Here is a 22,421-nt window from a genome sequence, read left to right on the forward strand (position 1 = left end):
GGCCATCAACATTTTCTTCAAGAACAAACATGTCCACTGAGTCAGTCTGATCCCTCACGTTTGATTTCACATCAAGTTCAGGGGTGACTTTGAAGGGGTGAGGATAGGGGGCGTGCTTCTCAGTCCTCCGGTACTTCAGGAAGGAAGGCGCCCACGACAACTATCACCCCAACCACCGTCAGCGTCACCCATGCCACCTTCAACAGTTTTGTAGTCACCCGCCTCACCACGCCCACGTCTGGACTGGCGGCGTGGGCGGGGGCTGCAGGTCTCCCTTCACCCTCCCTGTCTGTCTTCTGGCTTTCCTGTCCTTTCTCGCAGGTGTTGCTTGCCTCTTTGTCTTCCTCTTCAGCATTGCTTGGGATCATCCCTTTATTATCTTCTCCTTTCACTTCTTTATTGGAGTCCTGCATCTCACCTTCTCCCACTTCTTTCGTCTCTTCTCGACGTTCCTCTCCGTTTAACACAAGCAGTTCCTCCTCCCACTTTGCTTCCTCTTCCTCCGATTCCTGCAGCTGTTCAGGCACTAGCGGCGTCTCACCGTCGCTTATCAAAGGCTCGTCATCTACAACCAGAATCATATCTCTGTCTTCTATATTTTCCTTCTTCATCCTTACCAACCCCCTGAAACCCTCGTGCTGGGATGAAAAACCGCCTTGCGTCCAGATGCGGAACACAAACTCCCTCTTGTTAACAACATCTTCCTTCACCTGCTCGGAGAACCACAACATGGGTACGAAGCTACGAGTGGGACCACCACCCCACTCATCTTTCCAGGTGACGGTGACACGCATCCACAAGTCTCCCTTGTGCCTGATGAACTGATTCAGCAACATTGAGGCCGGCGCAGACGTCCACCGCTGAGGGCCTGGCGAGTTCCTTTGCCTTTCCCTCTCAATCCAATCACTTTTCTTTTCCTTGTACGTCCTCAGGCTCTGATCAAAGCGGAAGGTGACCAGCTCCCTGTGGCGATACGCTACGCCAAACACGTGACTCATTACTTCGATCTTCAACTTCCGCGGCAGGAACTTCTCGTCCATGCAGTACACGCGACACACGCCCCTCGCCTTCCGCCGCAGCAGGACACGTGCCAGTGACTTCAACATGGGGAACGGCGACTCGGCTGTGGAGGACGGTGACTCGACTGAAGATGATGAAGACTTGACTGTAGAAGACCATGACTTGGCTATTGAAGACAATGATTCCACTGAAGATGATGACTTGGCTGTGGAATATGACGACTTGGCTGTAGAAGACGATGACTCAGATGTAGATGATGATGACGTGGCTGAAGATGATGACAAGGATGTAGAAGATGACGACTTGGCTGAAGATGATGATTTGGGAGTGGCTGAAGATGATGATGACTTGATTGAAGAAGATGATGACCTGACTGAAGATGATGATGATTTGGGAGTGGCTGAAGATGATGATGACTTGACTGAAGAAGATGATGACTTGGCTGAAGATGATGATGATTTGGGAGTGGCTGAAGATGATGATGACTTGACTGAAGAAGATGATGACCTGACTGAGGATGATGATGATTTGGGAGTGGCTGAAGATGATGATGACTTGACTGAAGAAGATGATGACCTGACTGAAGATGATGATGACTTGACTGAAGATGATGATGACTTGACTGAAGATGATGATGACTTGGCTGAAGATGATGATGACTTGGCTGAAGATGACGATGATTTTACAGTAGTGGATGAAGGTTTGACTGTAGTGGATGACTTGACTGTAGTGGATGAAGGCTTGACTGTAGTGGATGAAGGCTTAACTGTAGTGGATGAAGGCTTGACTGTAGTGGATGAAGGCTTGACTGTAGTGGATGAAGGCTTAACTGTAGTGGATGAAGGCTTGACTGTAGTGGATGAAGGCTTGACTGTGGTGGATGGCTTAACTGTAGTGGTTGCCGGCTTGACAGCACTAGATGATGACTTGACTGTAGTGGATGACGGCCCTACAGTAGTGGATGCTGACTTGGTGAGGATAGAGGACAGCAGAGGCGTGCCTGGGCCGGGCACGTAGAACACCCTGCCTGGGTACTTTCTCCCACAGATGCGATCCACCAGGCGCCTTATCCGCTTTATCGGCTTTCTGTAGCGCGCTATCACCCTGTCTCTTTTCCTCTGGGCCCAGTCGAACAGGCGCCTCTTGCACGCCCGGTATGCGTCCCTGATCACGAAGCCGCACCAGTCGTCGAGAAGGTGGGCCCAGGGCTCGGACTTGACGGAAGGGGACGGTGAGGGCGATACGATGACAGGGGAAATCATCTTTGGGACGGGAGGAGGCGAGTCCACGGGTATCATACGTGCCTTTGGTAACTCTCGCTTGCCGCATTCCGGGCAGAGTTCAACGTCTACTTTTATTTCTGCTTTCCCTGATTCAGTGCTGCCTTTGTTAACGTAACTCTCCTCCACGAGAGTCTTCTCTGGGGACTGAGGCTCGCTCGGTGGACAAGTAGTGGTGTTAAGGTGTTCAAATTCTTGTCGCAGCATGCGACAATGCACCTTCTGCCGCCTCTGGCACTGAGGCACAGGTGGCGTCAGGCTTTCCCTAGGGAGGCGTGGCACTACTGAGGGGCAAGGGAAGGTCCATGGGGAAGTGTTGGCGTTGCCCGCACCTGGCGGGGGGCTCGTGCATGGCAGCGGCCCTCCCCGAACCTTGTTCACAGTGCCAGGCGGGGAACTCGTGCAGGGCAGCGCCCCGCCCCGGGACTTGCTCACCACACCAGGCGGGGGACCCGTGCTGGGCAACGCCCGGCTCCGAGCTTTGGTCGCCGTGCCAGGCGGGAGACTCGTGCTGGGGAGCGCCCCTTCCCGAGCCTTACTCACTGCGCCAGGCGGGGGACTCATGCAGGGGAGCGCCCCGTCCCGAGCCTTGCTCACCACGGTAAGCGGGGGACTAGTGCCGGGGAGCGCCCCGTCCCGAGCATTGCTCACCGCGCCAGGTGGGAGGTTCGTGCAGGGCAGCGCCCCGCCCAGCGCGTGCAGTGCCGGGTCTGACTCCTGCACGCCCCAGTCCAGGCGCACGCCCTCGCTGCTGGAGAGGAGCTGCAGCGTGAGGTGGGCGGGCCCTGCGTGCAGGGCGGCCAGCAGGTCTGCCAGCGTCCCCTGCGTGGTCTTCCTCACGCCGCGGCTCGTCCACTCCCGCAGCTTGAGGGGCGCCTCGGGGGGTAACCTTGCCAGCCCCTTCAAGTCCAACCTCTTGTGCCCGGTGACATTCCGCCACTCCCCCGACGCCGCCCGACGCCACCCGTCTGCCGGGAAGGCGAAGGCGGCCACCTGGCGGCTCCTCGCCAGCCAGCAACGGCTCGCCCGCCCCACGCTAAGCTGTGCGCGGCGCACCCCCAGGTGGGGCGAGGCCGCAACAGCGGCGCAGCGCACGAAAGACATCCACTCAGTTCTAGGCATGACCACCGACTGACGAGACTCCCCCGGAGAGGGGTTTATATACCCCAATCCGCGGTACCCTGTGGTCACGTGACCGCAGGCCTGGGGTGGTCACGTGATCCCATCCCCAGGGTGGTCACGTGACCACACCAGCCCGCTGCGCCAGGTGGTCACGTGACCACACCAAGCCAAAGCCCTTACGGTCTTTCCCCCCTTCTTTTCTTCCACACCCTCCTCCCCCAATACACGCCCCTTATTGATACCCCCCATTCACGCCATTCCCCCCTCACCCCTGCCAAAGAAGAAGAACAAGAACTAAAACAAGAACAAGAATAAGAATAAGAAGAAAAAAACAACAATAACAACAGCAGCAAGATCAGGAACAAGAAAAACAAGAAGAACAATAAAAAGAAGAATAAGAACAATAACAAGAAGAATAAGAACAAGAACAAGAACAACAAGAACAAGAATAGAACAAGGAATGGAGGAGGAAGTCAGTCATTACAATACATTGTTGTGTTTGAATACAAAGGAAGGAGAGAGTGAGACACTGGAGGCAGTGATCCTCATCAGCCCCACCTGAAACCCTTGACTTGTGTGGCCGAGTGTGGCCAGGAACACGTTCTGATCACACACACACACACACACACACACACTCTCACACACACACACGCACACACTCTCACACACACACACACGCACACACTCACACACACACACACACACACACACACACACACACACACACACACACACACATTCTTTCTAATCTGACAGTGTCACCTCTCGTGATTGCCGTGTGATTGATTTCCTTGCAATAATCGTTCAGTATTTACTTTATCAGATCCATTCAGTATTTCAAAAGCTCAGTTCATCCTTCGTTTGGTGGGAGAGAACAAGTGTGGCCGCTTCAGTCTCTTGGTGGCCTGAGTTTTTTTTTTTTTTTTTTTTTTTATGTAGGAAGGATACTGGCCAAGGGCAACAAAAATCTAATAAAAAAAAATGCCCACTGAAATGCCAGTCCCTAAAAGGGTCAAAGCAGTGGTCAAAAATTGGTGGATAAGTGTCCTGAAACCTCCCTCTTGAAGGAATTCAAGTCATAGGAAGGTGGAAATACAGAAGCAGGCAAGGAGTTCCAGAGTTTACCAGAGAAAGGGATGAATGATTGAGAATACTGGTTAACTCTTGCGTTAGAGAGGTGGACAGAATAGGAGTGAGAGAAAGAAGAAAGTCTTGTGCAGCGAGGCCGCGGAAGGAGGGGAGGCATGCAGTTAGCAAGATCAGAAGAGCAGTTACCATGAAAATAGCGGTAGAAGACAGCTAGAGATGCAACATTGAGGCGGTGAGAGAGAGGCTGAAGACAGTCAGTTAGAGGAGAGGAGTTGATGAGACGAAAAGCTTTTGATTCCACCCTGTCTAGAACAGCAGTATGAGTGGAACCCCCCCAGACATGTGAAGCATACTCCATACATGGACGGATAAGGCCCTTGTACAGAGTTAGCAGCTGGGGGGGTGAGAAAAACTGGCGGAGACGTCTCAGAACACCTAACTTCATAGAAGCTGTTTTAGCTAGAGATGAGATGTGAAGTTTCCAGTTCAGATTATAAGTAAAGGACAGACCGAGGATGTTCAGTGTAGAAGAGGGGGACAGTTGAGTGTCATTGAAGAAGAGGGGATAGTTGTCTGGAAGATTGTGTCGAGTTGATAGATGGAGGAATTGAGTTTTTGAGGCATTGAACAATACCAAGTTTGCTCTGCCCCAATCAGAAATTTTAGAAAGATCAGAAGTCAGGCGTTCTGTGGCTTCCCTGCGTGATATGTTTACCTCCTGAAGGGTTGGACGTCTATGAAAAGACGTGGAAAAGTGCAGGATGGTATCATCAGCATAGGAGTGGATAGGACAAGAAGTTTGGTTTAGAAGATCATTAATGAATAATAAGAAGAGAGTGGGTGACAGGACAGAACCCTGAGGAACACCACTGTTAATAGAGTGAGTGTCGCAGTGTCTTGATTGCTGCTGGTGATTTGTGATCAATATTTCCTGAAGTGAAGCCTGACATATTTGCCTTTTTGCCAGCCGCTGTACACTGACCGCTAGTAGTTGGGAAATTGCCATGGGGGTCGCCCCCCTAAAAAGGCTTGCCACTGAGGTCCCCATTGCATGGGGACCTCAGTGGCAAGCCTTTTTAGGGGGGCTCGACCCCCATGGCAATTACCCGGAGTGGCAATCCATTTCAGGATGGAGACCCTGACTGTAAATAGAGTGTTGGGGGATGGGAGAGGGAGGGAGGGGGGGGGGAGGGGGGGGGGAGGGGGAGGGGGGGGGGGAGGGGGATCCCACCCCCACCCCAGGAGCGACTCTGATGGCATGCCATATTGTGAGTGTGGGGTTGATCAAGTTGCAATGGGGAAACCTGACAGCAATTTTCCGTAGACTTCAGTGGCAGTCCATGACAGGATGGAGACCCAGGCTTGGGAAAGGGAGGATGGCGATTCACGACGGCAACACCAAGGGGTTGGGGGGGGAGGGAGGGGGGAGGGACGGTGACGGCGACACTGACGGAGAGGTGGGGGGGGGCGTGCGTCCTTATCCTTCGGCGACGATGGAATGACTAAATGAATCAATGATGGTGGGTGGAAAATAATTGAGTGAAAGGAGGGGGGAGGGTGTGGACTGGCGGCCAGACGTGGAAGTCGCCACACACACGCGTGGCTAGGGGACTGTGACGGCAATGCCGTGTAGGTCGCCCTTTCACGTCCCCCCCCACCCCCAACCCACCCACCCAGGGGCGACTCTGACGGCAAGCCATATTGCGATGTTGATCCTGATAGCAATTTTCCATAGATCCATGCTTGGGAAGGGGGGGGTGATTCACGACGGCAAACACCAAGGGGGGGGAGGGAGGGGGGAGGGACGGTGACGGCGACACTGACGGAGAGGTGAGGGGGCGTGCGTCCTTATGCTTCGGCGACGATGGAATGACTAATGAATCAATGATGGTGGGCGGAAAATAATTGAGTGAAAAGGGGGTGGAGGGGGGGAGGAGAGGTGATGGGGGGGCTGGCGGGCAGACGTGGCAGCCGCCCGCCACACACGCGTGATTAGGGGGACTCTGACGGCGCCTGCCATAGAAGTCGCCCTTTCCCTTTCATTCACGGAATCCTGGAGGGTGGGATGACCGAGTGTTGCCATCACGCGTTCCCTCCGACATCTCAATACATCCCCTATGGTCAAGGTCGTCGCGACTGCCGCACGAGATCCCGTTACCTGTCCATCCTTTTTACCTGGAGAAAGCGTCTGTGACGGCCAGGGCGGAGCGGCGGCCTCTTCCACTTTCACCGACCACCAGCGGCATGGCTGACGTAATACTTATGTCGGATGGCGGTCTTATTACTATCATTATTATTATTATTATTATTAATATTATTATTATTATTATTATTATTATTAGAAAGGTTATGCAGAGTCGATGGAACATTTTATTTTTATTAGGACAAATACAGCTCATTGCTTATTAGGGCAAATACATCTCTTTCATTCAAAACATTTGCGAATTGAAGGCGAAGAGATCATCGTCATCGCTGTCAATGACGGGCGTAGTTTTAATAACTCTAGGAACCAGCTTCTTACGAGGGGCGGCTGGAGCAACGGGGAGTTTTGGTGTGCTGTCGTCCTCTGGCGTGTTAGGGGGAATATTTTTTTTTTTTCTGTTTTCCTGCGACTTCTTCTTCACCTCCTGACCCTCTTTGCCGCCTACTGTCGACTCATCTGACCGTTGCGGCTGTGCTTCGGTCGGAGGTGGCATCAGCGACTCCTGAGGTGGCGGAATCGACTGCGATGTCGGCTGCTGCTGTTGCGACTCCTGTCCTGATGGAGCGTCAGGAGGTGGGCTGGCCGGCAGTGGCGACATGTCGTCATCACTAAAGATCAATTTCTTCTTTGCAGGTTCTGACATTTTCTCCACATTGACATCCTCATGGTCAGCACGGCTTCGCTTACCCCCAGCATCGCCCAGATAGATATCAAAGCGGAAAGAGATGCGTTCTGTAACAGACAAAAAAAAAAAAAAAACGATGAGAACAATGGAAAAGTTTTTATTTCCCCTCCCACTCTCCCTCTTCTTATTCATTGGCAAAGAACGTTAATGTAATTTACAATGGTGAAGATGTCAGATGCCGTGCAAGGTAATGGCGTACTCACCCGCAGTTCTCAAGATGAAATGTTTGTTAGCTTGCTCCATTCTTGGAGATGAGGCTTCGACGTCCGACTGGGTTGAGAGGTGATGGCGAAGTGACGCTTATCCGTCAGCAATTACCCCATATTGACCCCCTTTCCCACCCCCACCCCACCCCCCAATCTACCTTATTACCGCTTTACAGATGTTACGACATCTCGCCTGGCTGCCGGCTGGGCAAAACGTAGGCATGCAATGCGGCATATTACGAAATATTACGTATGCCATACGAGTAATTTTTTTGTCATTATATAGATATTGATGCTTTTTGAAGGTGGCGTGAATAATGCACATTGCACGTTTTAATGTATGCCAACTCAGTAGAAGGCAAAAGAACATGCAATAAATGCCACACACGAGGGAATTCAACCCCTGAAGTCGATAATTTAATGTGCTAATTTTCATATGTGGACAAGTTTGCATAAAATGATGTAAGACAGCGGAATTGTATTTGGGATGCAAGTTATAGCTATCGTAATAGCCTATGGTCTGACTTTGAAAATTAAGATAAACAGTAATCCAGTGGCCCATGGTCTTTGAGTCACTCAATGTATTTAGAATGAAAACGCATGGCTTCACCTGTTTTCTGGCAAGATTTATCAGATCTGTCACATGGCGATGATCGTGACAGCCTAAAAAATAAACTCGATCGCCCAAGATGCCTGCTAGACCGGCCTGTATTTCACGTGCATTCATGACGGCTTATGCGCGGACAATGCAGCGAACGTGACGATAATGATCAATTTCTATGACGCCAGTAGTGTCGGCGAAAAACATTATGACGCGGTTGTGATTACGTCCCTTGGCAAACGACAGATTAATTCTTAGATTTCCTGATTTATCCAGAGGGATGGCATTGTGCACGTCCTCCGTCACAAAGTTAAAGAAACATACTGTCCGACCTTTATTGAATGCATCAAATGTTAGGGAATTACGCGTGTCCAATCCTAGTGACTCAAGGGTCGTGTAAAACAATTTTGACGCGTGATGCGGGAAAGAGCTGCGAACGTTATAAATGGTCGCCCCGTTCACGGTGATATGTACATGTGACAGATCGGCGTGTTGAAAATATAAACCATTCTTATCAATTACGCCTTGTAAGCTGTCCATATCAACTATTGCCATGGTCAAATTTTGAGGTATGATTTGCGCGAAAGGTAATTCGGCAATCAAAGACGTTTGATTGGCGGCTAACACATACGTTTTATTGAGCGTTCTATTAAAAGTGTATTGCATTGGATTTCGAGTCAAGGAGTTATTTAACGATTCTAAGGCGGGCGGATGTGGCGTGACGCGGTCAACCCATAACTTAGCCATCTCGAGCTTAAATTTGAAACTGCTGGCATCTTGGTGTGAATTAAGAATCCATGTTTTGTTAGCCAATTCTAATCGAATTCTCACATCAACAGAGTCAAGCAGATAAGCGTCCAGACTTGATATATCCGAAAACAAAGGCGCAGTCATCGAAATGCCGTGCGTTTTACAATCTTTCATCATTTGTTTCTCGTCTTTATTCCCTCCCGTGAAATAGTCTTCATCAAATTTATTGATTATGCCTTTTGATCCATCATAATCACGATGGTAGAAGGCGACGCGACCGATAGAGTCAATTTTATCCTGAGGGATTGTTGTAATCATTTTAATGAAGGCGTGATAGTTGAACAAAGAGGATGACTCCACAAGCTGTTCGTTAAAATAACAAGCGCATGACTTAAACATCGTATTATTCAAACCATTACTAAAAACGACGTGATCGCCATCGTCTAGTGGCGCGCCGTCTGCCTTCGTCGCGCTAACTCGCAATTCTAGAGACAGCGTTGATAGATCCAAAAATTGCCCTGGAATACCAGGCAGTCTAAATTCAATGTAAGGATCGTTGATCCCCGCATGATTATTAGCATTTGCATCTAAATTAACGGGTAATACGTCCAACTTTCCCCTCGCAGCGACTGACGATTCGATGGTATGCAAGCGATTCACCCGCGGAAAGTTCTCACTCACGGCCGTCAGATAATTGCTCAGGGGGGTGGAGGTCGCTCCACCCTGCACATCCGGACCGTAATGAGTCATCTTTGCGACTAAGCTAAATATTGAAGATATCTGCTTTATAGCAAGTCTTTCTTTTCAGTTGCCTGGTTGGTGGTTTTCTCTTTTTTTTTTTTTTTCCGACTCCAACTTTCCTCTTTTTCATTACTCGTCCGCCTCGAACTATCCTTTCCCCCACACCCTTCACGGCTGCAACACCTCTATTTCTTAATGATTCGCGAAGTCGCTTCCCTTCTAAAACATCTGTTAATAAACCTTTTCCCATTTGGAGCGCTTCGGGTGCTACAGTGCGCATGAGAAAGGGAATTGCTCTTTTAGCAAAGCCACTCAAAACGGAAAATAGACCGCCACCTCTTCTTGAATGGGGTGGAATAAAAACCCGAATGTCGTCTAAGCCTCCACCTTTGCTTTGCGTAAAAAGCAAGTCGTATTCCGCTCGAGTGGGAGGTGTGAACGCTCTCGTCATGATGGTTGTCACGTCATGAATAAGACGTCGAGCATAATCACCGGCTATTTATTTCTGTCTGATATGCTGCTCCCGCCATGATCAAAATAAATAATAACGGTCACCCCAATTAAGGAATACATTTATACTCGATTTGTCAAACACACATCAACTTTATTTTAAAATTTACATGATATAGTTATTCAGACTTCCTCACCAGAATAGTTTCAACTCCAAAAGGTTGAAGTCGCTGCGCCAGCCCTTCCACCATAGGCAGGTAATTATTCTTCCACTCATCCTGGCAGCGACCTCTACATCCCAGTCCTTCCGGGATAATAATTTGCTCTACTTCAGCGTTCGCCATGGCTAGCAGGGCAATCTTTTTCAGGCAATTCTGGAAGTGTTGACGTCGATTCACGCTTGTATCCATCTTGAGTCCTTCCACGTAAGGCAAATCCTTCGACGTCGCGATTGCCTGTCGCGCCTTCTCGTTTCCCTCGACGGCCTCGCCCCAACCATACTGAGTCACGCAGGCCACCAGGTGAGGGAGATTTACGCTTCCTGTGGGAGGCGCGTGGATAATGATACGTCCTGGGTCATCTCTCGTGTCTGCCGTGGCCCGATGAAGCGAGTAGAGTCTCTTTCTAGCTGCATGTGTATTCTCGTATGGGTAAATCGTTTTGAGATCCCGCGCAATCCCACTCGGTTCGGTGGAGACGGCATTTACTGAATAAATGATATAACAGCGGCGGTCGCGGAAGATGCCATCGGTCAGCTTGCCCTCGACCACCTTCATCTTGACGAGTAATTGGAGGGCTGATCCACACGTTGAACCCTCTGTGAGGGGAGTGAGGGGGAAATGTGTCATCGCAGACCTTTATTCACACGTATTGGTCGATATTACACCTTCTGCGTAGTAGAATTTATTCATTCAAATTGACGCAGGTGTTATTTTTTTTTCCTTTGTTGGTGGGAAGGGATGGAGGGCGGGGAACGTATTATTTATTAGGGGATGTGGGTTAGGGGGGGGGTGAACCTTTTTTTGACCATAACCCTCATCAATTATCCATCCGTGGGCCTGCACCCCTGACGCGCCTAACACGTGCTCTCATGTATTATTGATGTACTTACTCGTTTACAGAGTAAGATGGGGAGCTTTCTCATTTAATATGCTTCCCAGATGTCACCGACCCCGCCACCTATCAGTTTACTTCGTTGAGTCGTATTTCTGATGGCATCCGCGGGGAGTTGCGCCATGCGAAGTAGCAGTGATAATAATGGACGCTTATCGGGTGAAAGTCTTTTCGCGGCCCCCTTTTCGTGACCGAGTACTCGTATGAGATCAAACACGCTTATGCCAGAAAATGGTGGAAGTAAGTTACCGCGCTCATCCCATGAAATCCCAGGTTTACCCTCCAATAATTTCAAGAGAGATAAACCATATTCTCTAAAGGAAGGAGGAACGGCAACTCGAATCAAATCATCCAAGGGTGGATTGACAGGTGCGCGTGGTGGTGGCGTCACGCTGGCGGCGTCGGGGAGGGCGGCGGCCGGTAGCGGAAGTGAAGTTTTTTTTTTTTTCTTGACTTGTTTTGACGTGAATCGGTGCTGAGTTGTGCTGTCGGTCGGTTTAAACTTACACCTCTCGGCAACTGAGACGGGAACTAAACAATATTCTTTCATCTCTGTAGTAAACTTGTTATTGCCGACACGGCTATCGGGAGTAACGCGGCCAATATGTTACCACCTCGTTTGGAGATTAGAATCGCTTTCTTCTTGTACACGGGCGTCTTCTTCAAGGCTACAGTGCGAATATCACTCTTGAATTTTTTCAGGCGGTTAATGATGGTATCGTCGTCCGTCAGGCGTCTCTTCAAAAAGTTGGCGAATATTTCCGAGATGCAATTGACTTCGCGCTTATTCAAACTTTGCAAGACCTGCTTCCGCAATTTAGGGGTGACGTGCGAGAGGAGAAAAACCAAATCCTTGTACTTCAATATCAATGGTTTTTCCTCATCCATATCTTATACTAAGTCGTCCGCATCTATCCAGCTGTCAAATTTATCTGGGTACCCACGCCAGTGGACGAAGTACTTTCTCTTACCTCGCTCGACCTTCGATCGTAATATATCGACCTGGTAATGTGAGGGAAGAGAGGACTTGATTAATTCTTCCCTGTAGAAAGCGCCGGTCACGTCCTCCCCCGCCAAATCCCTTATGAAATAAATAGGGATTTTATGTGAGTAATCCACACGACTTATCTTAAAAAGCTCCTCGGTATTGTTGACGGTATAACCCTTATTGAATTTAAATTGCGTTCGGGAAGCACGTTGCAAGCGTACAATGTCTCCCACGTCTAATTTATGACTGACAACTTTCTTTCCCCTTGGCCGATTTAAATACATTCGTTTAAATTGCTTCCTGACTTGTGACAGCTCGCGGAGGTGGTGAACCTGAGCCGGCGTTTGGTTGCCGCCCAAACCGCGGTGTGGGGTGTGATTGTACGTATTTATTAGGGTGGGCAAGACGTTAATATACGTCAGTGTGTTGTTCTGCGTGAGATATTTATATATTTTTGTCTTTATGGTTCGGATGACCCTTTCTGCCAAACTCGCCTTTGTTTCACGCGAGTAATTGGAATACAAGGTAATACCTTTCAAAGTTAGATATTTTTTCACTGCTTGATTATAAAATTCGGATCCCTGATCGGTAAAAAGACGCGACACGCCTGTAAAACTCCCCGACTCTAGAACTTTTTTCAGCGCTTGCAGGCTACTGTGTCCGGATTTACTTGTCAGCGTTGCCACTTTCAAGTATCTGCTGAAAACGTCCAGGCAAAACATGATGTATCGGACGCCGCCATTGTGTCTGTGCAGCCTCGCAAAATCAGCCAAATCGCAAGTTAAAATGACGGACGGTTTAGGAGCGAGAATTTTTCGTCGCGGAAAACGTTTCAGTGTCGGCTTGTGAAGCGTATAAGTGCGGTTGCCCTGCAGAAATGCCCTCACATCGCGGAGTGTTAGATTCTTATCCCTTTTCTTCCCCTCTCTGTAGAGTGCTTGCACACCTCCTAAAGCCGCAGGATTCGTCATATCCCGGTAAAGTTCGTCCAAAACGGCGTTCATAGCAGATAGACTTTCTCACAGGGTGACTCATCCACAATATTCGTGCGCAGTTGAATTTCTTCGGGTGCGTTCGGGGATAAATCACACAACAAATAACCGTGATCTCGTCTAAGCACGACATTTTTATAAATTTCCACAAAGTGTTTGGCGCGCTCCCTTCCATAAAGTTGCCTGCCCAGACATTCAATTTGATATATATCTCTGTTTTTCATAAGAATGTAATGTGAGGCATTTAAAGTTATCGTTCTAGCATACTTTCCGGGGAAAAAGACATTCTGTGCTATCATTATAACTGACAAATTTTTATGTCTCCCTTTGGTGAAAGCCTCTGCTATCGTTTGAGAATTGCCAGCCGTGAGGAAATTGTCATCTAATATCAGGAGTGTGTGCGTTTGCGGGTCGGCGTATGGACTGTTATCATCCATCACGGGATCAATAATTTTCTCATGCACTTCGACCTTATCTTGAAAAGGGGAATTCTGCTGCAGCGAATGCGATGAGACGCCACAAATGATAATTCTGTTAAATCCATGCTGATATTTCTCTATAATTTTATTGCAGAGGTGTGTTTTGCCGGAATTTGTATAACCTGCAATAATTATGCGTGCAGGATATCTGAAGAGATTCAGCATCTCTTCGCTAAATGTCTTGTCCATGTTAAGTTCAGAGGGTTACTAAAAGACGCTACGATATGTTTACAGTATTTATTACTTAACCTTTATTTACATGGTCATGTAGGTAACAGCATAACTAACCTCCCAGCTGCATCCTCATCCCTGCCTTCTAATTATGACGTGGATCTCCCCCGACCCACACCTCTTCCTCAACCTCCCCCCTTCTCCCCCCTCTCCTTAACCTAAGTACAAATGTTCTTACATTACCTCCTCCTCCTCATCCTCCTTATCCCCACGTGGGCAGTACAAATGTCCTTACAGTACATGAACAATCTCCTCATTCCTCTCCTTAACTCCATACTCAAAACAAATGTTCTTACATTACATGAATGGCAGCTGCTGGCGGCCGCGGTCTCTCTCCACCCCTTAATTATGACGTGAATAATGTCATGGAAGGCCACTCCCGATCACGACACAACCCATCCTCCACCTCCCCCTCTTCCTTAGCCTACGTGGTCAGAGCAAATGTTTTTTTACATTACATGAAGGGTGTCTGCTAGCAGCTGCGTCCTCTCTTTCTCTACCCCTTAATCATGATGTGAATAATGCCGCGGAAAGTCTCTCCCGATCACGCCACAGACCACTCATTACCCCATCCTCCCCCTCTTCCTCCCCCTCTTCCTCCTCCTCCTCCTCCTCCTCCTCCTCCTCCTCCTCCTCTTCCTCATCCACCTCCACCTCCCCCACATCCACCGCCACCTCCTCTTCCATCTCATTCTCCACATCTCTTTCCCGCGGATCATTGTCGGGGTGATAATACGCCCTTGAGGTATAGCCATCGACGTGAAAGCGCTTGTCGTCAAAATGTGACAACGTTCGCTTTCGCATACGAGTGGTACAAATTTGTCCTTTCACATTCCTGATATTATAGCAATCCACCATCCCACATGCGACATTATTAAGTGTTTCCCTATACTGCTGATGCAATATATTTTGCTGAAGGTGAGTTGGAATGCCTTTACCTCGAGATACTTGCTTGTCATCTTCCAACAGCAGCGAATACATCTTTGGCTTTAATATAATCGCCTCTTTGATGAGCGTGGATCCGGTTTCAGATTTCAACAAGCCTAGTTGACCCTTCCGCTCCCCATTAAAACACGGGTGATCTGAAGCAAAGTTACTGGTGTCGAGAAAATTTGCCATGGGTCCATGTTTCAGTTCATCATTTAAGTTTGTAGGTATGTGCAGACTGAAAATGAAACTGTCAGTATCTTCATAAGCTAATTTAGCTCTCTCCCCATAATTAGCTTTGATGACACGATACCAAAAGTTGTACATGTACTTCTTTGCCACTTCTAAAATATGGTATCCCAAGTAATTTGGCTGCCTGATTTTAATCGTGTTCTTACTGTTGACACATATGACTCGGTCCTCGCCTAATTGGTGGACCCTTTTAAAGGATGGATTTCTTGCATACTTCAGGAAAGACTTTCTTTTTGTCACTAATTTCTGCTGGAGGCCATACTTCACTTCAGATAACATGGATCTACCATAAACTGCGTTTGACATCAGTTTGCAAATGCGATTTTTAATGGCGCACGTCTCATTTTTACGCTGAGCGACGTTCCTTTCTATGAAAGGTTTCAGGTATGGAGCCTGTCTGAACCTATATATAGCATGAACACATTGTATTTCCAGTCCAAGTGAGAGTAAAAGTTGCAGCAATTCCAGACTGATGAGATGATCTTTCAGTCCCTTATGACTGGCCACGAGTTTACGATTTTTCCTCCCCAGCTTACGACCCTCAGCTTCTAACAGTCTTTTACTGTACGGTGAGATGTCATCTTCTGTAATAGTCATGTGTGCGAGGCACAGAGGGAACTCGTCCGTGATCCGAGCTACGTCGGGGGAAACGTCACAGCTGTCTAAATGCAGCCAGTAACCGACGTCGCCATCTGTCGCATGATTCTGGATGCCAACTTCAAAAAAATCATCCATCTCTGACTGAGAAAGCTTTTTGATGTCACCCATAGGCAGGGGGGAACACATAACGCTTGCATATAATGAATTATAGTCCAGATAGAACACATAGGTGCCGGGTCCACCGTCGGGTTCGTGGTTTGACTGCAGGTGTGGCCTGACGCAAGTTACAAAGCCTCCTCGTACATTTCTTTTGATCAGGTGATACATGTTAGGGTCGTAAGGTGGATCAAGTTGAACGCCTGTCGACTTTAAAAAAGCGTCATAAGCATAAGAAGACAGTGACACGTAATGTGACACGTCCAGCCCATAAAATTCATGCAGGTATGATCTATATTTGAGATATGTGTCGGCTAATAATCCCACATCAATCTCACAATACAGTCTTATGTAATCGCCTAAAGTGCGGCAGGATGTCATACTCCACACGCTTTGAGCGTGTTCATATTCTCCAGGTGGCAGAGCCTTCCCCTTGAGCGTGTCATAAAATGCCTCACGAGGTGGCAATTGTCGATCTTCTAAGCGGCCAAGGTCGGTGATGTACTCATAACAAAGAAACTGTTTTTGAGTGCAAATTACACGCCTTACATCCTCGGGGAGGTAATTCACCATTTCCTGGGCGTAACGCGTGCTATAGCCCGCCTGCACGTGACTCTGAGCGAGATGACCGAGGCCAGCATTCATAATGGAAAGCGTGTCCTGAAACTGCAATTCCTTAATCCTTACTTTCAATAAATGCGATTCTGACTTGGCAAGGATGTCCACGTGCGACTCTGGCAAGTGAAGGTCTTTTATGATTAAGGAGACGTCAAAGCTCATATTATGTGCCAGAGTGATGAGATATTTCCTCATGTCACGACACTGGAGGTTGCATCGCGCGCACAAAGCCCCCTTGTAATTATTTTGTGGTAATGAGTGGTCGTGATGTTTATGAGGTGGGGTTTTCACATTAAAGGGTTGATGGCAGAGCTCGCAGTGACGCTGACGTTTGAAGTGGGCTTCATCCTCCGCAGACATGCTAATTGGATAGCTAACTACACTTTCCTTGATGATTCCCCAAGCATTGGATAGGCTATCAATGAAATTATTCACGGGATCTTCACCGAAATAACTTCTCTTTTCCACGACATCTCCATGCCTATTGATGATGAGATACGAGTATCCAATTGGGTCATGTTCAGCTATCACACTCCTATTCTCCTTAGGTTTTATCATAGTTTCAAAATCAAAAAATGCTAAGTATGCAGGCTGATAGGTGTAGGCAAAATTTTTAAATTTTACTTTTTCACCGTCACCTGGAAAGAGAAGAGTTTGAGTGAAGTCGCAGTGACACTCGTGATCGCTCAAACTGACAGACTTGGGAACTGAGCTGAAACATACTTTGCAAAACTGATGACCCTCTGGGGTGGGACTGCTTCTCGTCAATTTCCGGTGCAGCTTCTCCACGTCTTTAATGAGCGTCATATGTTTTCCACCTAGTAAAAGGAGTGAGACTACAGTTTTATACTTCCGCGAGCCTTTTCTTGATAATGTTAAATAGTATATCTCACCGCTTTTTGTCAGTGTATAAACGTCCAGAGACAGACAATTTAACCTTTCTAACTGACTCAAGTTCTCCCAAGTCACTGGACTGCCTACTTTTCCGCGCGTGACGTATTTCTCTCCGCCATGCCGTCTCCGTAATATTTTTGGAATTCTTTTCCAAGGTACACCTCGAGCATGAAGTCTGAAAGCCGCCAAACACTGAATAACACAGGATGAATGTCGGCCATCAGGATTGAAAATTTCATTCCCTCCTCGCACGCCTCTAGGATAAGCAACATAATCTCCTATGCCACTACATGCGACATGCAAGCAATAGTTGATGAAAAAATTCTGTACTCTTGAAATGATAAAACCAGATCCTTCAGTCTCGCTGGTAAGGCTTTCCAGCCGACTGTTCAGCTGATGGATCCATAAATCAACAAGGTCAGGCACATCTTGATAGGTGATCAGTCGTGCTCTAAAAGCAATATGAATGACTCGATGTTCATCCTCGCCTAAGGTAGAGAATTTCACTAGTAACAGAGAAATGTGTGAAAATATTTTCAGGGTGGGGGGGAATGGCGAGCCGTGTGACGTGAAATATGATCTAATTTCCCGTATAAAGAACTCCCTGTATTCGGTAAGTAGACCGAGTGGATCTCTGCTTACATGATCAGGTATGTCATATTGATGTCTGGTGAAGCTCCTCATAAAATTTTCCCTCGAGTCAATTAACCGCGGCTCTTCCGGCATCCCGCGCTCGTCAAGGTCTGCATCCGCCGACTCTCCTGCCATGCTGCGCTCATCGTGGTCCGCCTCCGCTTGTGGCGTGTCTGGGAAGAAAAAATAGAAGTAGCAGCGACAGTTTATTATTATTATTATTATTATTATTATTATTATTATTATTATTGAATTGATATTTACCTTGTGTAGGTAGTGAAGGACTTGAAGTCTCGGAAGAATTGAATACGTTCCCCGATAATCCACTCGGTCCCGGCCGTGGCGAGTCTTAAAAAAAAGAATATTAGTAGTGGCGGTGGCACCGTATTTATTGCTTTATTATTTGTAGTATTTTTTTTTTCTCACCTCTTCCCCCGCCTCCGCGTGGGATGTCGCCTTGTGACGTCCGCCGACGTGGGCCTTCTACGCCGGCGTTCTGCTCAACCTCAATCGAGTGTGAGCCTGTACAGGAAGATGTGCTCAGAGCTCAAACTTGTAAAGATTGACAGTCATTTCATCTTTATTATTATACATTCCCGCCAAAATAAGTAATAATGCTTACCAGAAGAAGCAGGATTGCCAACTTCGCAGGTGTGTTCTGGCGGTGGATGTGGAAACAGAAGTCCACACCGCTCGCATAAATCACACTGGTCTTCCACACATGAGGGGCAGGATGGATTAGTGCGCCATCTCCCACACACTTCACATAAAATCCGCGCCTCTGCTGTTCCACAGTGAACACCCATTTTCTTTTCTTTTTTTTTTCTATAACATTGTCAACACTTTGTCCCGGCCGCCATGCCGCGCGGGGAAACACTGAAGCTTCCCGCGCAGATGGTCGCGAGGCGCGTGCCTTGACTCGGAAGTAGGCAACACCTGCCTGTTTCATTATCCTCCACTCCACCCATTATCCCACCTTGATCGATTCTCTTCAAAATTTTACGTCCGAGACGCAAAGTTAACGTGGTCTTATATGTAACACGCAAGTAACACTGTTTTCCCCATCTTCAAACTGAATAGGTTTGCCTCTTTGATTAGCAATTTTGATGGCCACACTCTCTATAGTTGATGCAGAAAGTGGTTTATACGTAATTGAATTCGCACCTTTACTGGTGCTGTCGCCGGGGAGTGGTATGACGTCTAATATATTAACTAGTTGGTTGCCAAATCGCGAGGGGGAAATGATGTCGGTATAAACGTACATATAATCCGTCCCTGCATCAGCTCGCGGTACGTATTGAGCGAATAATTTTATGGGTGATGAGGAGGAAGCTTCGCTGGCGTCGGAAGATGAAATGCCGTCGCCAGATCTTTGAAAGTAGACGGTGTAGCGAAAATTTGGATTGAAACCCAGAATGTGAGCTATATGCGATGCAAATTTTATACTTATATCACTGTAAATACGATCGTCATTAGGAGGGACAATCGCGTTATTCACAACGACCCGCTCCAAGTCGCGGTCATAATAAATGATATCCGAGTAAGGGAAATAGATCTTAAAGGAGTCATTCAAGATTGCTTGAAGTTCTCTCACTATCTGTCCATTAATTGCCTTAGTTATGGCCGGTATGTTCTTATCGGTAAAATTGGAGATGATATTCCTTTCCGGTAGATAGGTATACATATTATATTCATACATATCAAAGTCTGACTGCTTAACCCGACCATAGAACGATATACTGGAATTTGGATCCCCTTCCGCAATGCAGTAGAAATATTTAGGGAATAAAATATTACACAGGCCGACTTCATAATCCCTGCCGGTGTCTAAATGAATGGGTAAGATTCTGTTTTCAAATTCTGTTGTTGTGTTGTTGGGAAATGACCTACCACCTGCAAGAGAAGATAGGTATACGTATATATCGTCACTATCTCTCAATGACATGTTTTTTAAACCCTGTCAACTAACAGACTGACTTTAAACTTTACCTTTTCATGACATATATACGTCGGCAGACTGGAGATTATGGCGGTACGGCGTGGATAGTCGCGACGACCTTGACCATAGGGGAATGTACTGAGATATCGGAGGGAGCACGTGTCGGCTATAATAATAATAATAATAGTAATAATAATAATAATAATAATAATAATAATAATAATAATAATGATAGTAATAAGACCGCCATCCGACATAAGTATTACGTCAGCCATGCCGCTGGCGGTCGGTGAAAGTGGAAGAGGCCGCCGCTCCGCCCTGGCCGTCACAGACGCTTTCTCCAGGTAAAAAGGATGGACAGGTAACGGGATCTCGTGCGGCAGTCGCGACGACCTTGACCATAGGGGATGTATTGAGATGTCGGAGGGAACGCGTGATGGCAACACTCGGTCATCCCACCCTCCAGGATTCCGTGAATGAAAGGGAAAGGGCGACTTCTATGGCAGGCGCCGTCAGAGTCCCCCTAATCACGCGTGTGTGGCGGGCGGCTGCCACGTCTGCCCACCAGCCCCCCCATCACCTCTCCTCCCCCCCTCCACCCCCTTTTCACTCAATTATTTTCCGCCCACCATCATTGATTCATTAGTCATTCCATCGTCGCCGAAGCATAAGGACGCACGCCCCCTCACCTCTCCGTCAGTGTCGCCGTCACCGTCCCTCCCCCCTCCCTCCCCCCCCCTTGGTGTTTGCCGTCGTGAATCACCCCCCCCTTCCCAAGCATGGATCTATGGAAAATTGCTATCAGGATCAACATCGCAATATGGCTTGCCGTCAGAGTCGCCCCTGGGTGGGTGGGTTGGGGGTGGGGGGGGACGTGAAAGGGCGACCTACACGGCATTGCCGTCACAGTCCCCTAGCCACGCGTGTGTGTGGCGACTTCCACGTCTGGCCGCCAGTCCACACCCTCCCCCCTCCTTTCACTCAATTATTTTCCACCCACCATCATTGATTCATTTAGTCATTCCATCGTCGCCGAAGGATAAGGACGCACGCCCCCCCCCCACCTCTCCGTCAGTGTCGCCGTCACCGTCCCTCCCCCCTCCCTCCCCCCCCAACCCCTTGGTGTTGCCGTCGTGAATCGCCATCCTCCCTTTCCCAAGCCTGGGTCTCCATCCTGTCATGGACTGCCACTGAAGTCTACGGAAAATTGCTGTCAGGTTTCCCCATTGCAACTTGATCAACCCCACACTCACAATATGGCATGCCATCAGAGTCGCTCCTGGGGTGGGGGTGGGATCCCCCTCCCCCCCCCTCCCCCTCCCCCCCCCTCCCCCCCCTCCCTCCCTCTCCCATCCCCCAACACTCTATTTACAGTCAGGGTCTCCATCCTGAAATGGATTGCCACTCCGGGTAATTGCCATGGGGGTCGAGCCCCCCTAAAAAGGCTTGCCACTGAGGTCCCCATGCAATGGGGACCTCAGTGGCAAGCCTTTTTAGGGGGGCGACCCCCATGGCAATTTCCCAACTACTACCGCTCATTTGTAGATTTGCTTATGTTAATCTGTGGCAGGTCTTGTTCTTGCTTAACATTATCGAGCTTTTGACCGCTCCTGGTACTAAAGATTTGATTATCATCACCAATATGCATAACCGTGCATTTCTGTACGTTGCAGGACATCTGCCATTTCATTAGTCTGTTAAGGTACTCCTGAATCTTACTGCAGTCTTCATCGCACGATGCCTTGCCACCTCACGTTGTGTCATCTGCGAATGTCGCTACTTTTGACGTAGGATCACTTCCTAAATCATTGATATACTTTCTGCGGGTTGTGCAACATTAACAAGAGAATTAATAGAAGGTGCTATCATGGTCAGTTTTAAACCTATTTGACAAATTTGATCAAATTTCGTTCCGCACCTTAATGGGCCCCGCGCCAGCGGCGACAGTTACCGCTTGATGCCTTTTGTGTATTTTAAGAGGAATAAACCACTAATGAAAACGTGAAATGAAGAATGAGAAATCATTATTCCTCACATTATGGATTTATTATGCATACTATATTAACAGAAAAGTGTCGTCAGGTCACTTCTGTCAACAACCGAAATGTTGTGTCTTTCAACCTAGAGTTTGTCTGTGACTGATTAGGTTACTCTGCGAACAAAAAAAACGTTTTCTCTCATTCTTTTAAGGAATGAGAGAAAACGGGTACATTGTGTAAAGATTCTGTTTTCATCACATGAGTATCATTCCTCTTTGGATATATCGTGCTTTGTTACGTTTTTAAGGATATATTGTGCTGTAACAACATAATTTTACAAAACATTAGTGTACAGAAAAAAAAAAAAAAAATGGAAACAGCAAGAGTGGGCTGATTATCAATCTAAATGACATATGACAGTGTAAGTATTGTGCGTCTCGGAACACGAAATAATGATTGGCGAGTGATCAACT

At 47.9% G+C, this 22,421-nt stretch overlaps 2 protein-coding genes across 5 annotated transcripts; both read right to left on the bottom strand.

Moving 5' to 3' along the window:
- Nucleotides 1–4: 4 nt before the first annotated feature.
- Nucleotides 5–3,687, bottom strand: LOC135098233 (mucin-5AC-like). Of its 2 annotated transcripts, none has more exons than XM_064000491.1 (2): nucleotides 1,681–3,687; nucleotides 5–1,527 (listed from the first exon to the last, which is right to left on the bottom strand). In XM_064000491.1, the coding sequence occupies exons 1-2, from the start codon at nucleotides 3,420–3,422 to the stop codon at nucleotides 120–122; spliced, it is 3,150 nt and encodes a 1,049-aa protein (XP_063856561.1). In that variant the 5' UTR covers nucleotides 3,423–3,687; the 3' UTR covers nucleotides 5–119. The 2 variants fall into 2 exon arrangements, with proteins under 2 accessions (XP_063856561.1, XP_063856560.1); XM_064000490.1 differs by having other exon boundaries at nucleotides 5–1,596.
- A 2,565-nt stretch (nucleotides 3,688–6,252) lies between these two features.
- On the bottom strand, nucleotides 6,253–20,523 carry LOC135098216 (uncharacterized). 3 transcript variants are annotated; one of them, XM_064000468.1, is made up of 5 exons: nucleotides 18,653–20,523; nucleotides 18,457–18,552; nucleotides 18,295–18,378; nucleotides 18,040–18,203; nucleotides 6,257–7,446 (listed from the first exon to the last, which is right to left on the bottom strand). In XM_064000468.1, exons 1-5 carry the CDS (start codon nucleotides 18,834–18,836, stop codon nucleotides 7,330–7,332), a joined length of 645 nt encoding a protein of 214 aa, XP_063856538.1. In that variant the 5' UTR covers nucleotides 18,837–20,523; the 3' UTR covers nucleotides 6,257–7,329. The 3 variants fall into 3 exon arrangements, with proteins under 3 accessions (XP_063856539.1, XP_063856538.1, XP_063856537.1); XM_064000467.1 differs by lacking the exon at nucleotides 6,257–7,446 and having other exon boundaries at nucleotides 13,942–18,203; XM_064000469.1 differs by lacking the exons at nucleotides 18,040–18,203; nucleotides 18,295–18,378; nucleotides 18,457–18,552; nucleotides 18,653–20,523 and adding an exon at nucleotides 7,603–7,750 and having other exon boundaries at nucleotides 6,253–7,446.
- Nucleotides 20,524–22,421: the final 1,898 nt, after the last annotated feature.

This window comes from Scylla paramamosain, unplaced genomic scaffold (assembly GCF_035594125.1).
Source record: "Scylla paramamosain isolate STU-SP2022 unplaced genomic scaffold, ASM3559412v1 Contig51, whole genome shotgun sequence".
Classification (NCBI taxonomy): Eukaryota; Metazoa; Arthropoda; class Malacostraca; order Decapoda; family Portunidae; genus Scylla; species Scylla paramamosain.

What these genes read in the sequence shown, in the direction of transcription:
- LOC135098233 (XM_064000490.1), bottom strand. Translation starts at nt 3,422, where the DNA reads ATGCCTAGAACTGAGTGGATGTCTTTCGTGCGCTGCGCCGCTGTTGCG. An exon ending in TCATCGTCATCTTCAGCCAA is followed by an intron (nt 1,597 to 1,680) that starts GTCATCATCATC and finishes ATCTTCAGTCAG; the next exon opens with GTCATCATCTTCTTCAGTCA.
- LOC135098216 (XM_064000467.1), bottom strand. Translation starts at nt 18,836, where the DNA reads ATGGGTGTTCACTGTGGAACAGCAGAGGCGCGGATTTTATGTGAAGTG. An exon ending in ACGCGGAGGCGGGGGAAGAG is followed by an intron (nt 18,379 to 18,456) that starts GTGAGAAAAAAA and finishes CTTTTTTTTAAG; the next exon opens with ACTCGCCACGGCCGGGACCG. An exon ending in TCCTTCACTACCTACACAAG is followed by an intron (nt 18,204 to 18,294) that starts GTAAATATCAAT and finishes TTTTCTTCCCAG; the next exon opens with ACACGCCACAAGCGGAGGCG.